The following is a 15,887-nucleotide window of genomic DNA, read 5'->3' as shown; positions in this document are numbered from 1 at the left end:
GCATGTGAGCTGCAACAGAGTGGACCTTTATACAGATTTTTTTGAAGCATCTGAAAGGCTGAAGGGGAGGACAGGATACTAGTAATTCTCTGTGCTAATACCTAACTGTAGGAAGAGTCTGTGAGACAGGTGCATAGCTATATGAAAGTGTGACAAACCAGTCTGGGATCTAAAGGATGGAATTATCGTTGCTAGAGTAGTCATCCTGAAATGCTGCAAAAGGATAAAGGTATTCAGAGTCCTGAGGTCTTGGACCAGCTTCCATCCTCTTTCCTTTTGGGAACCAGGAAGTACCTGAATTAGAATCCTCTTCCAGTGAATTCGGGGTAACTGTCTCAATCACCCCTAAGAGCAAAAAAGATTGAAACCACCTGTAGGATCGATCTGTCTGATGCGATGAGCTCCCAGGCAGGTTGAAAATGAGAGATGGTCCCCAAAAGGTGAATGTAAAGTAGTTTCATGCAACATGAGATCCAGAGAAGGCGGCAGTTCATGACCTAGCTGTCAAAATGGCTTTTTGGAAGATGATGCAGACTGGGAGGTCACCATCAAGGAAGGCGTCTTCTTGTAAGATCTGGACCTCTTTCTGGAGGCTTCTGCAGGTCTGTATAGATCTGGTATTGAAAAAGTCAAGAATGCTAAGCAATCAGATTTGGTAAGTCATTTCTTTGTGGAAGACATATAGATCCCCAGGGTTCCGAGCAGGAGATCAAAGAAGCAGCAAACATTCATGTCATCCAGGACAGGACCATCCTCTTCCTTTCCTTATGCAACACCACAGTGGGCTTTCTGGAGGGTACCCTATAATACTGGTCACTCTACAGAGTCCATGTGTTCCAAAAAGTCCACTGTAGTGGTGTATAAGCAAAGGAAGAGGATGATCCTGCCAGGGACGACATGAATGTCTGCTGTTTCCGTGATCTCCTCCTTGGGAAATATCTCCAGAGGGCGGTTAGAATGGAAAGAATGGTAGAATCCTAGTCTGAAACCTCTGAATCTGAGGAGTTATCCTCTCCTGTGTCCAATGGAGAGTCCCAAGCATAGGTATGTTGGGGCTGGATAGTTACTGGGGGTTCATAGGGGCTGGTACCGGAGGTCAAGATTGTGTGCTGGGATCCAGGATAATAGAAGGAAGCTCTGGTTGTGAATGGTACTGGGGAGGGTCCCCTCTGGGTATTCCTTAGGAGGGGAGATCCTGGCTTTTCTGTAACTAAGAAGTCTTCATGGGAGAGAAAACTGGACAGTGCTTAATAGGAACCTGAGATGGTACCTGGGACTGTGCAAAAGTATGGTCCACGAACTCCAAGAGTACACTATAGAGGTAAAGTCCGTGTATTCTTTGTGGCTGTGTCCAGAGGAGGGCAGTACCAAAGCATAGTTGAACAAGGCTTCTTAGGAATGCCTGTTCCTGGAGAAGTCATTGTGTCTGGATGTCTCCAGTTCCCTGGCCAACTATGGAGGTGCTTGGTGCAGTTTGTTAGAAGACTTCTTAGCATGAGGCATAAGAGAAGTTTTTTTTGGTGGGTACTGGTAGCTTGGTACTGGGGGTGGGGTGTAACAGAAGCCTCAGCAGTACCCACACCAGTCACCTTGCTCTCTGTCCTAAGAGGTAACTTGGAGACTCTCCCCAGGGAATGAATTTTCTATGTCTTAAGAGTGCTTCAGTTCTGAAGCTGCTCCATGGTCTCTGGAAGTCACTGCTGCAGCCTGAGTGACTAAGGCCGTTGTGCCAGGGAGGAGAGTCAAATCCTGCAGGTTTCAGACAGCAGAGCACTCCATCCCATCCTCCCTCAGCTTGCGAAATCTGCTTTGAAATCCAGTGCAGACCTTGCACTTAGAGTAGACATGGGACTCTACTCTGAGACAGCTGGAATGTCCCTCACTGTGGGGAGGAAGACGACCTGTGGCAGGCCTGGCAGGGTTTGAAGTCCAGGGTCTTTGGCATAACCCAAGCTGGGAGGCTGCAGACAACAACAGCTGAGGGCTGGAAGGTCCTAACTGCAAAGAAAGGCAGCCAGGGTTCAGGCCTCCTGAAGCACCAACTTCAGCTACAACAAATAGGAAACAAATAAAATGAGGAATACATAAATAAAATACTTACTTTCTTAAGAAGGCAGTAATGGAGAAGCTAACACCACACTCTGCTATGCTTTGTTTCAAGCCAGGGGCAGTTGAGAAGTAACTGGAGCCTTGGCGGGTCCACCCCTCCCTATATACCTTGCACCAGAGGACCAGGATGTATAGAGCACACTTAACTAAAATCTACACTCGAGAGTGCACCAGTGCACGCGCAGCCTACGGCGAATGCACCCATAGGGGCAACAACTTGAAGAACTGCCCTGCTACCAGTGCAGCTTACTCCACTCAGGGTGATGACTGAATAAGTTCTCTCTCTAAAAGCTACAGCTTTGCCAGTATTCGCTGCATCCACATTAGCAGCACTTTCGTCAGCATAGTACACTTGTATAGCTATGCTGGGAGACTGCTTCTACTTTAGATTTGACCTCAGGGGTTGTACAACTACAACTATACCAATATAGCTAAAGTGGTACAACTTCTGTGATAGCCAAGGCCCCACTGGGCACTGGTGGTTGTATGGCCCTTCCCAGACACTAGGGTCCAGTATGTGCTGCAAAATTCTAGCTCATGTTAAGGATTTAACCCGCAGGTTAAGTTAGCCATGGCAGTCATAGGGGTCACTAACAGAACATTAAACAAGGGAAATATCTCGTGGGTCATACAGTGAGTTAATCATAGGAAAGAAAGCACCTAAATGAGTGTGGGGCTGCCACCTCTGCTTATGCTTTTCATGTTGCCATTTAAATATGCAACATAGTGTAGAGCTCCTCCAATATGCATTAGCACTCAGTGGAGTACTGCATTCTGCTAACGGGTACTAAAGCCCATTAATGAAATCTTAGTACTGCAGGGGACCTATGCCATCTTAGGAACCCAAAAGACTGCATAGGCCCTATGTGAGTGAGAAGGCTGGGTGGGGATATTTGTTTTCCAGATCCCCTGACTTTTGTAAGTGGCAACTGGCAATCACAAGGTTTTTGCTCAGTTGGAATCCAGCCTTTCTACCAGTAAAGAAAATACTTCTATTTGGTGAGCGTGTTCTCTTCGACACTTTCCTCCATCTTGAGAGAACAAACAGGGGGACCACAGAGGCCTGAACTGATTGCCTCTGATTCTGTTCACCCAGCAGCATGGATGACAAAGTTAGAACGGTTGCTGCAGGAAGGTAGATATTCTATCAGAGTTCCAAAGGCAGTTGGATAATGAGGTAGATTCTCTCTTTTCCTAGCCTGCTCACCACCATGTGGCACCTTCCAAGAAGTCAAGAGTCTCTCTCACACCTGTTATAGTCGCAAAGTTGCTGGCTTTCCTGGCATGGAGTGAATTGTGGACAGCTGCAAAGGCGGTGAGGGATTGTAATAAAGTGAGTATTACAAAACAGGCTACCAGAAAAAAAACCAGCCAGGAGAATCACATACAAGTCTCTGATGTCCAGAGTTCTCTACAATTAGAGAAGACAAGAGAATGAAGTGCTTTGCTGAGTGAAAGAATAGGGCAGGTTACAGCGGAGAGTCACAAAGTTATGGGACAGGAGAGAAGAGTACTGGTAAATGATACTGAAAACAGCTAATCAAGACCACTGAAACCCCCCCCCCTTTTTTTTTTAAAAAGGTCACATTACAAATCAATAATCTTATTTTTATGCAAGGTTTCTGTGATGTGGTATTTCTTTCCCCAAATGGATCCATTTTAAGTTGGTTCCCATCGAATTTTTACCTTGTAATGCTTTAAAACCCTGAAGAGGAACTCTGGATGAGCCGGTCACAAACTGGAGCAATCGTGCTCTCCTCTCTTCATCGAAGAGCTCCACAGCTTTCCAGAACCATTTCACAATGTTGCTGTCTGGAGTACAGTGTTTTAACCTAGTATTTGCCTTCCAATCATTAACATCAATCTTTCCAAGTCCACAAATGATGAGCTGTTAATAATTGTATACATCAGTTGTCAATAGAAATAAGTGACATTACATCTAAGCATCAAAATACAACGCATGTTTAAAAAAATACCTATAGATTTCAGTGCAAATGGAAAGTTACAGGCTCTCTCTCTTGTTTAAAGGCACACACAATTATATCATTTTATTCTGTAGTAAGCAATGTCATACCATGAATCCATTTTCAAGGTATCATATTTAAACTTCATTTCAAACACAGCAGCCAATATCCAAAAGTTGTATGGTAAAGATAATTTAGAGAGCTTGAAAGTGGCTTGTGTTTCCAGATGTACACTTTACGGGTCAAATTCTGCATTCAGATGTTGCATTGAGGCCACTGAGTTCAAGAGGAGTTTCTTATGAGTAGCTGGGGGGTATAGTTTGGTTCTCAGAATTTAACTAATTCTGTTTTTTCCCCTCTTAATGTAACTTTTTATTGCAGTCATCTCCACACGTCTTGTACAAATCAGATTAAACACATTTACAAGACAAATGCACAAGTAAAACGTATCTTGGACTTCGTTTTAATTTTGTTAGAACATCCATCCCCAATTTTGTCAGAGCTTAAATAAAAACTGTGCACTGTGAATGTGTATCTAAGGGTTTTATCACCATTATATCTGAATGCCTTCTGTTGAAAAATCAATAGCAACAGCCAAGTCCCTAGTGAACTTCATGGAGTCTCCAGCACGTCTTCCTTTTTTGAATAAAGCCCCTACATGCATTTGTAATGTTTTTATTTTGGGGCGGAAATGGTTGTCTTTGGGCAGAGGGGAGTGTCAGTGTTGTGCATGTCATTGTTGTGAGGGTGGAAAGGCCTATTTCAAAGAAGAAGGTTTTGCAGTATTTCTGAAAGAGTCAAGCTCTGGATTTGCCTAATCTCCTCTGGAAGCTGGTTCCTCTAGAAGCCAGATCCTCTTGACAGAGAATGCTTTGTTCCCAGTTCTCATGAGGCATATATAAAACTATTCTGAATTTACTGTATGAGCCTGCTCACTGGGAAAACAGACAAGCAATCATAATATATTCCAGGATCACAATAACTTTACAAACAGAAACACAGGAAATGTGGATAATTCACACTTTAGCCATTTTCTAAACCGAAACACATACAATGGCTCTGTGGTTGTGGGCCATCACTGCAGGACTGATAGAGAGAAAAATTCCAGATATGGATTCTATATTAGATGTCCGTTTTTAAAAACGGACTTTGGGAACCAGCTGCATTTGTCCAGGGCAATACGGTATTTCAGGCGCTGGATCTTTACATTTAGTAGAGCACTCCATGGCAGTGTTTCTTTAAGGGTAATACACTGCCACCTCCACTACAGAGGACGCTCTGGACCAATATGAGGTGATTGTAGATACTTCGGAATAGAAAACCAACTGAACCAAGATATAAGAGAGGGATCCATACTACATGTCCTATCAGAATGGACTGACATAAAGGAAGTGGCTACTTCTACAGTCACTATGAAGCACCCTATTCAGTCACTCCCAAGATTAACAAAAACATAAGCCCAAACCTGTGTGTATACACTCTACTGAACAGAGTTAAACAATACAAACCACATGAGAGAGAGAATGCTTCAAGTTGACAAACCCAGCTACTGATTCTGTAGAAGATCAACCTCAGTTCCAAGGCCTGGATGACCTTTTGTGTTTAACTGTGGTGCTTGTAATACTGCACCTGCAAAACCCCAGAAGCACCTGGGGATGCAACTTAGCACATTGTTTAGTCTCAGAAGAATGCATCAGCCTTTTATTGTTACACTTGACGACATAATGTAACATTAGTGTACTGACCTCTAACTCCTTCTCATCAAATGTCTTCAGCAGATGTTGTGGGATTACTTCATTAAATCCCTTCTGCAGTGCTAGAAACTGAGCTTCAATTCCTCGTAAAAATCGCCAGTTTACATAAAGCCTGCAAAAGTGCAAATTTGTTTTGTGAAAAATATATTCAAAACACAATAACCCTGCACTTTACCCAGCCAAAACCTAAACTTACTGACAGCAACACAACACAATCAAACTACTGTGCTAGTGCTTAGATAAATGTGACACTGGCAATAAGTTCCAACAAGCCAAAATCTCTCATGGAGGAAACTCAAAGAGAAGCTTCGTTTGAAAAATAGGTGTATGATTATTTAATACCTGACATATTCTTTTTTATTTTCCTCTGTGACAGGGATGCTTTTGCCATTGGGTTTCAGTTCATGTTGAATAATTTCCCCATAAGCATTGTGTTCCACACAGAACGTATGGTCCAAGACGCCTGTAATATCATTCTCTCTTGTGGAGGGAAATAAACAAATGGTTCAGTGGAGAAGACATTCTCTGCAAATGTATTGCATTCATAAAAACTTATGATAGACACCTCAATATAATTTTATAATCAGATTTGGTTTCAAAATATTGATAATAAGCATAACACAAGAAAACCTACTACTTTTTTATTATTCTTGAATTATATTTTGGAACACTATCAAACCTTTTGATGCAACACTTTTAGCAACATGTTGCAGCTATTTAATGGTTTACATAATCAGTAAATAGAAAAGCTAAATTACAATTTCTGACAAATTAAACAGCCATAAGCCCAGTGAATCAAAAGTTCGTTCATTCCATGTTCAAAATTACATTCACGACACATGTCCATGCCTCTAGAAAGCTGAAATACTCAATTTTTTAAAAAGCTTTTGTTTACTATGAACACTAGAAAGATATACTGTAAATCTACCTTAGACAGCAGCAGGAGCATAGAATATACTTTACTTTTAATTTAATTCTAACTGGATTTAGGAACACAGATCATTTGTATTAATTCTAACAGAATTTTAAAATGTCATAATTATTAAATGTGCAATACATACAGTATCCAGACTAAGCTGTTATGAAGATCTGGGTCAACCAATTCCATGTCATCAAGAGTAATTGGCTTCCCTAGCAATTGCTTATAGAAAGGCAATGTGAAGCCCCCATCAATATAATGTCCATGAAACACAGCCATCCCCATAATCCGTCCAACAAAATGGAAATATGATAAGTGTTCCTGGAATTAAAAGCAAAAACAAATGTATTCAACGAAATCAGACTTCCAGAGGGAGTAATTACAGAATTTCAAATTTCAGAATTAAGACTTTGCAATCAAAAAGTTCCTAGGTTTTTTTGTTGTCACACTTTCAGAACTTGGTTGGCAACAATTCAGAGATCCTATTACTCAGCACAGAAGCAACTTTTATTCATGCTTTCCTTAACGCAATTCAAACATCTGGCACCAAAATTAAGGAGAAATATTTGGTATTTTTCTTTGATTAATTCTAAATACAAAGGGGTCATGCCATTACACAAATCCAATTTCTAGCAATGATAATGTGAGAATTAGACTCCTAAGTCTAAGGCATTCCTCATGCTTATTTGAAGATGAATTTCCTAGGTCACAGAAAGAATGAGTTCTGTAAATTTGTCATAATATGTACCGGGTTAACTGCAGAGTCTGGGTTGATTTGCAGCGTATAGATATCATCTCGTGAATACTGGAAGAGGCCATAATATGGATTCAACATTTCATGAGACAACAGGTAAAGCCATTCCCTGGGGAAAAAAAATAATTATTTTACTGCATGTTTCAGACAAATACATTTCTATGTTGAGAAGTTGTGCAAAAATTTAGGTTTTCAACTGTAAATATTTACAGTGATCGATACACAGTTAAGCTACAAACAGGACAGAAAGCAGAAATTACTTTTACTTGCCCAGTAAACATACAGTACTTGAAAACTGGCTGGTTTCTCAGCTCTCCAAGCCTTTTCTTCACCTTAATCTCAATAGTTTCTGGTTGCTTCCCCTTCTTTAGGCATTACACATTTAAGACAAGGTTGTATTTTGTATATTTTACTCACGATACAACACTGCTGTATAGTATCAGGGGGTAGCCGTGTTAGTCTGTATCCACAAAAAAAACAAGGAGTCTGGTGGCACCTTAAAGACTAACAGATTTATTGGGGCATAAGCTTTCGTGGGTAAAACACCATTTCTTCAGATGCTGCTGTATGATACTCTGCTGAACGTATCCATTACCTGAAGGACATTTACATTAAAGGCTTCAATTTGAAGTGCTAAATAAGTTTGTACTGATTGGTAAATATTGGCTTAAGGGGCGGAGGGGAACAACCATAATTTTTCATGCTGCTCCTTAGCTTTGCTTCTTTGGCTGCCCACAAAGCAGAGGGCTGATTGTCCAGGGTATGCCAACCAGAAGTAGCGCTAGAAAACACTAGCAGAAGCATGGAAAATGACACCTTACTGCATCTCTTATTTCTAGTTTTGAAACATTTTTGTTATAACTGAACAATCAGCTGAAATTAAGTCAACAAAATATTAGATTGTTGTAACAGTAATGATTAAATGAGAAGTTATTCTCCACGGATGGGATGTTACATGAAGCAAACACACTATAGTGTCATTATGCAAAAATCAAGTAAAGTTATGTAGAGCCCTGCAACTCCACGGATATATGCTTTATATCCATGGATGTAGATATCTGCGGAACATTTTTGCGGATCGTGAATCAGATGCAGATACAAATTTTGTACCCACGCAGGGGTCTAAAGATATGTTCAATAAAAGAGTTGCCTTGTGTCTTTCATTACGACAACCTGCCATACAGCACCTAGAGATGCCAAAGAAATACTCCTCAATTTTGGGGGGCAGATGGATGCTTAAGAATAAATGAAAGTTGTAACTCTCACTACTTATGTATTTTTTAGAATTTAACATAAAAGTGCTATTTACCACAATAAATATGTTAACTTCTATCCGACAGCTTATTTCATTCACAGGTCACACATCCATAATCCAGCAAGATGGACATATTAATATTTTTGACTGTATTACAGTAGCATCTAGGCTATTTTACAGTAGCAACAAGGACTTTATATGTTAAAATAATTGTAGCTGTTATATCAAAACCGTTTTAAATGATGTTTAAACCGAAACATTTGCTACCAGCAGAAAAAAAGTTTTTTTAACAAGTGAAAAATTAAAATAGGCTTTACTTCCCTACTCTAGTAACTGCTAACATTTGACTTTAAATCCTAGTCAAGGTTTTTCTTTGGAAACAACAATATTAGACTTACTTTTCTTACCAAAAATGTACCACAAGGTGGAGTCAGTCCTTAATGGTGTAAACTCTCAGATATCTAAGCTTCAGTAACCAGAGGGGAAAAAACAACTACATCTTCACTGGAGTTACTAGAAACATGTGTCACATTTAAAATGCATCTATGTTAAGATCTGCAATAATCTTGCAGATTTACTTACAAGATATTAATTCCTACGTTGGGGTATATTTTCTACTCTATAGAAACACCAGAAAACTGAGAGAGACAATTTTGAGGTACAAGTTATTAGTGGAACACACATTTAAAAAAAAAGAAAAAAAAAAGACTTAAAAAACACAGTACTTAGGAACAAGATAGCTTTAGGATTCAGAATACAGTGTATAATTTAGGTCATGTTTTCTAGCATACCTGGCAACCCCTCCATAATCAAGGCCTTCTTCTCCACGAAATTTTATCATTAATCGCTTCCACAGATCCTTAGGTCTCATCTTCATGACTTGCCTGTAAGACTCCTGCAATCACACCATCTACTGTCATATTCACTGCTGTTTATGGATAGATATCCTACTACTAGAACATAACGTAAGAACATAAGAACGGCCACACTGGGTCAGACCAAAGGTCCATCCAGCCAAGTATCCTGTCTGCTGACAGTGGCCAACGCCAGGTGCCCCAGAGGGAGTGAACCTAACAGGCAATGATCAAGTGATCTCTCTCCTGCCATCCATCTCCATCCTCTGACAAACAGAGGGACACCATTCCTTTCCCATCCTGGCTAATAGCCATTAATGGACTTAACCTCCATGAATTTATCCAGTTCTCTTTTAAACCCTGTTATAGTCCTAGCCTTCACAACCTCCTCAGGCAAGGAGTTCCACAGGTTGACTGTGCACTGTGTGAAGAAGAACTTCCTTTTATTTGTTTTAAACCTGCTGCCCATTAATTTCATTTGGCGGCCCCTAGTTGTTATATTATGGGAACAAGTAAATAACTTTTCCTTCTTCACTTTCTCCACACCACTCATGGATTTTATATACCTCAGTCATATTCCCCCCTTAGTCTCCTCTTTTCCAAGCTGAAAAGCCCTAGCCTCTTTACTCTCTCCTCACATGGGACCTGTTCCAAACCCTTAATCATTTTAGTTGCCCTTCTCTGAACCTTTTCTAATGCCAGTATATCTTTTTTGAGATAAGACCACATCCGTACGCAGTATTCAAGGTGTGGGCATATCATGGATTTATATACTATTTGTTAGGATAAATCATTTGACTCTCAGTACCTAAACCAGACGGTGTCCTTTCAGTTATTAACCACCATTTCTCAGGCTACTATGTTTTCTACCAACATAACATTACTTGTCAAATAAAAGAATAGATACGCTAGAAAAGCCATGGATCCTTAAATTGCTTATCATGTGCAGGGATCGTTTCTCTTTGTTTTGTCCTTCTATACTTCTGAAGTAATTAAAAGCTATAATTGTCAGTAAACTGCTTTGGAGATTGAAAGTGCTAGATAAGGGCTCATTTCTCCTGTCTAAGAGGACAAAACATGGACAATCTGTTAAGGGTAGGTACAAAAACAAACCTTCAGGGGAGCATTAAGGAATATCAAGTATTGCAAGCATTGGGTGCCCCCTGCTACTGGGAAAGCTAGAGTTACACCTCTATCGGGTAACTCCCAGGCACTACCAGAAGAAAATGTGTGGATAAAGAAACCGAAGAACAGAGAGGTAGGAGGAATGAAGAACTGGGAATTAAATGTATAGTTTCTGTTTGAGAACAATGTCATGATCCCCTGTTCACTAGCACGCAGCCTCCAAGGAACTCCAGCTTGCATTCAGCGTTGCCAACCCTTGCTATTAGAAAATCATGAGTCAGACCCCAAAATATCATGAGATTAAAAAAAGTCCATTGGCTTAAAAATCATGAGAAATGTGGGTTCTCTATTTCCATACTGGTTTCTGAGACTTTAAGGTCACATTTTCAACCTTTCCTCTGTAACCACACAGGCTAAAAACATACCTTTCTCGTACAGGGAGCGCCCTGGGGAGGGGAAGCTGTTGGCTGACAGCAGTTTCTAAGTAAAATTAAGCTTCACTCAGGATCTTGCGATAGAGCTCTCAAATGTCAGGATTTTTATTTTTATTTTATTTTTTAAGCAAATAAATAAAATAAATAAATCCTGACATTTGAGAGTTCTATCGCAAGATCGTGAGTGCGGCTTAATTTTACTTAGAAATCGCGTCACTCATGATAAATTTGTGACTTTGCATGTCTGATTACTGCACAGCAGCCCCCACAGCTAATTAAAGCGAGATGAGCAAGTCTTCAAAGGAAAGACTCATCCAATCCTACTTGGATGGAAAAATGGTGACCACAATGTAGAGGCTTGGAAGTTGAGTGTGAAGCGAGAAGGTTGCGGTGGAGGGGAGCCAAAGAATTACAACTGCATATGATTAATTCAGAAAACAATGTTGCAAAATTCCAGCGAGAACACTGCACTTTGGGTGTCTCCTGTCAGTCATCAGCCTTGAGAATTCATGATTTTAAAATGTCTGATTTTCAAAAATCTAAACGAAAATGTGTATTTGAGATACATACTGTGTAATTAAAATATTGAAGATGAATGCTATATGAAGTTATTTACCTGTTATATTTATTTTAAAAAATATATACATTTTCAATCTACACTCTCCCCTCTCCTAAACAACTGCCCCTCCCTTTTCATTTCTTTACTGGAAGAGAATCACATCCCATCTAGGATCGGTGATTATCTATACACTCTCCTGAACCCTTACCCCAGAATATACCATCACCACCTCTCGGAAAAGTTCCCTCCCCTACTCTCCCTCTCCCATCACTTAAAAATGGGTAGAGTTTCCTTATCTTCAGATTACCTCAAAAATCTCTTCTCTGGAGACTTCAATACGACAGTGGCCAGCTTGGGGCTGGTGCTGCGACAATTCTTGCCTCAGAATCTTGAGTTTCTGCACTAGGTCTCGCTTATACCTTGGCACAGTCAGACATTCTGCCTCATCTGGAAGCTGGCACAACGATACTACCTGCTGTTGCTGCTGATGATCTTTAAGTTGGTTCTGACGGCTAGAAATAAACAGAGCTATTTTCAGAAACGCAAGTCACATGCCTCTATTTCCCTCTCAGATATTTTTTAAATTTTAGTATTTACAACAAAACTAGTTTCAATTGCACATGGTTACTTATTGTAATTACGTTTTAAAAATGTCCAATTTCAATAAAAAGAAAAAGAATCCAGAGACCTTATCCTGACCAAAGACACATGCTTCTGTCTTTCTTGGCAAGTAGTTGGTTTCAGGGTTTGTTATTTCCATTAATGCTATTCTATGAAGTACGTAAAAGGTTATAGCACTATATAATAAAGCATTATCTATACAGTTTTACCACTGAGCTGCTGACACTGAAATTCTCAGATACCATTTCCATATTTCCTTTGCATGTTTTACCTTCCTCCATTTTAAAATTCAGGGGATATGCCAAATACTATGCCTCTAATCTACAGTCAATACCACAGTCTGTTTTAAATGGCTTGTCTGAAAAAGAGTAAGCTTACAAAAAGATGTTTGTATTGGCAGCTTGGCAAGGACCTTGTCCCTTGTACCTGGACTAGTCTGGGCCACAGGAATGTAGGGAGTTCACATGTAACTAATTGGCACAGATAATCATGTAGTTTTACTACCAATTCTAGGAGATTTTATAAAGCTACAGACATGTGAAAGTGTCCATCTTGCACACAATAAGTGGATATTGTTTGAGCTAGATCAGTGGTTCCTAAACTTTTTAATAAGGTGACCCACCAACTGCATTTCATCCTTTTTTTGCAACACAACCAAGGTCCAAATTCATGGGAAGAAGGAGGGCGGCAAAACCATAGGCCAGCATCCTCTTCTGCCCCCTCCTCCTCACCCTACCGCGGGGGCACTGATCACCCACAGCATCACCCTTCACCCCAGCACCGCAACCCTAATCGCAGCCCAGTACAGAGGGGAGGACCTGTGGGCATGTGGGGGTGGGACAGAGACCGAGCCTGCCCTGCACTCACCCGACAGTGGCAGTTCCCATCCCACTGGGCTGGGCCCAGTTCCCCACTCTGGGCACTGTGGCTTGGCTCACAGGGCCACAGTACCACTCTTCTGTCATGAAAGTGGGGTGGCCAACCCAAACCTCAGTGATGCTGTAACCTATCATGGCAGGCCATGTCTGGAGTGGGGAGTCAGGCCCAGCCCCGCAGGAAAGAAGCGGCAGCTGCAGGGTGAGTGCGAGCTGGGCTCCCCCTCTGCACTACGCCTGTGACCTGCTTAGAATCTTCCCATGTCCTGTTGACCCATCATCCGGGAAACAATGACCTAGCACAATGGTGTAAAAAAGGTACACTTTACTTAAGCTGTCCAGCAAAAAGTCTCATGTGGAACACAGAAGATAGTACATTGAATGTACAGTACTGTATAATGAAGGTTAGAATTCAAGGTGTGTTTTTTCAGTTGAATGTTATTAATGATATCTCAAACCTCATACACCAAACATTCTAAACAGAATCATGCATAATTTTAGACCTGAAAATATTTTTGTCTGTTGACCGTTTTGAACATGATCTCCTAGAAAGCTCCCTGTGAACAATGGCCAACCAGAATTCATTTCCAGCAAGTTTTCACCACTGAAACATTCAGCGTTGGCAGTTAAAAGTGAAAGTCCCAGCTTGCTCCAGGGTTTCAGTAGCCATTCTGTTATTACAGAACCCTTTCTTTTAATGCAATTTAGCAGGGTGAAACAAGGAGGAAAACTGGGACCAGAAAGGTCACTGCAGACCAACAACAATTACAAGGTGGTCCAGGCTGCCACAGTTTGAGAAACACTGCAATAGGGCACATTCTAAATCACTAAAACAAAAATTAGAGTTTTAATGTTAATATTTGCTTTTATTCCACAGGCTCTAAGGAGGGGATAATGGAATTAAATTCAGTTCTACCACCAATATTTAGGACACAGAACTTATTAATAATCTGCTGGTCAGGAAGCAGGTATCAGTGGAATTTTTCCTCCCCCTTCTGCCATTGCAAATCTCTCAGAATAAACTGCAAACTGCTTCACCTAAGATTTCACAAGAAGCAGATATCAGAGAAATCTCCAGGAGCAGTTATTTGGGGTGAAGGAAAATTAAATTTAAACTCTAAAAATACCTCTGTAAAGTGACCATTGTTGGTTTTACTTACAATGAGCTACAGTTATCTTAAAACCACTATCCTAAAAAAAGGCAATAAAATGATATAATGAGGCAGACAACCAACATCTCAGTGCTACTCAGAGCTGAAGTGTAAGACATTCTACTTCTCTCTCCATTCTTTCCCAAGAAACTGAGACAATCATTTCTATGAGCTTGTCTACACTTAAAACGCTATAGTGGTGAGGTTCACTGCTGTAGTGCTTCAGTATGGATGCTCATTATACCATCAGGAGGGGATCTCCCGTTGGCACAGCCAACCCACTCCACAAGAGGCAGTAGCTATGTTGATGGAAGAATTCTATCATCAACTTAGCAGTCTCTACACAGGGACTTGTGAGTTTTACTACATCGCTCAGGAGTATGAATTTATCACATCGCCAAGCAACGTAGCTGCGTCAACTTAATCATCTAGTATAGACCAGCCCTAAAGGTCCACCTCCAAATGGCCCTTGAAGCAAAGTCCCCACATAGCTCCTGAATCCAACCCTACATCATTAGGGCTATGTATTTCTAATGCACCCGTGACTTATATCTAACACTATCCTCCCACTCATGATGAGACATATGACAATAGATTCATGTTTAACAACAATATAAACTCCATATACTTGAGGATAACTCTTGATGATGCTGAAGTTAAAAGGAAATAATTCTTTCATTTCCTGCACATTCTAATTCCACAAGGGCAAGCCAGTAAAAACATCCCTTGTATTAGGCCTACCAGACAAGGTAATACAATATACTGTACTAAAGATACTAGTCCTGTAGATACAAAGCCAATTAATCTCAGTCTTAAAGGAAAAGTAAGTAATCTGTGAAATCACCATGCATTTAAGAACTATGCATCAAATTACAGCTCTTTAAAAGAGCAGCAGGACTGGACGGAGAAAAATAAAATAGTATTAGCTGAATCACACCAAAACCAAATCACAATGAAGTACATCTCTACCCCAATACGACATGGGCCTCAGGACCAAAAAAACTTAGCGCGTTATAGGTGAAACTGTGTCATACTGAACTTGCTTTGGCCTCGAGCATTTCTGTTATTAATAGTCACTTCCCGCCCTGACTGACCCCTCAGAATCCCCGCCAACCCCCCTCCACTCCTTGTCCCCTGACTACCCCCTCCAGAGACCCCCCTGCCACTAACCACCCCTCCCAAAACCCCACCCCGTATCTAAGCCCCCCTGCTCCTAGTTTCCTGACCTCCATAGACCCCCCCTATCCCTAATCACCCCCAAGACTCCACCCCCTACCCAACCCCCCTTCTCCCTGTCCCCTGACTGCCCCGCCCCCATCCACACCCCCGCCCCAACAGGCCTCCCACGCCCTATCCAACACCCCCGTTCCCTGACCGCCCCACCCCCAGAACCTCCGAACCATCCAACCCCCCCTTCTCCCTGTCCCCTGACTGCCCCCCGAAACCCTCTGCCCCTTATCCAACCCCTCAGGCCCCCCACCGGCACCCTTAACACGCCGCTCAGAGCAGCGTG

General features: G+C 41.3%; 1 protein-coding gene across 5 annotated transcripts in view; it reads right to left on the bottom strand.

The window, feature by feature from the left end:
* The window catches only part of SMURF2 (SMAD specific E3 ubiquitin protein ligase 2), a 124,338-nt gene that overhangs the window by 29,375 nt on the left and 79,076 nt on the right, over window positions 1–15,887 (bottom strand). For all 5 annotated transcript variants that reach the window (XM_073310783.1, XM_073310779.1, XM_073310781.1 and 2 more), the window contains 7 exons: window positions 12,035–12,239; window positions 9,547–9,650; window positions 7,495–7,609; window positions 6,889–7,067; window positions 6,170–6,307; window positions 5,819–5,939; window positions 3,796–3,997 (listed from right to left, as the gene is read on the bottom strand). In XM_073310783.1, coding sequence (XP_073166884.1) covers window positions 3,796–3,997; window positions 5,819–5,939; window positions 6,170–6,307; window positions 6,889–7,067; window positions 7,495–7,609; window positions 9,547–9,650; window positions 12,035–12,239 — 1,064 coding nt within the window. The remainder of the gene's footprint in view (window positions 1–3,795; window positions 3,998–5,818; window positions 5,940–6,169; window positions 6,308–6,888; window positions 7,068–7,494; window positions 7,610–9,546; window positions 9,651–12,034; window positions 12,240–15,887) is intronic.

This window comes from Lepidochelys kempii, chromosome 14 (genome assembly GCF_965140265.1).
Source record: "Lepidochelys kempii isolate rLepKem1 chromosome 14, rLepKem1.hap2, whole genome shotgun sequence".
In the NCBI taxonomy this organism is placed as follows: Eukaryota; Metazoa; Chordata; order Testudines; family Cheloniidae; genus Lepidochelys; species Lepidochelys kempii.
Note: the sequence above shows the minus strand (reverse complement) of the source record. Positions and strands in the feature narration are given on the sequence as shown.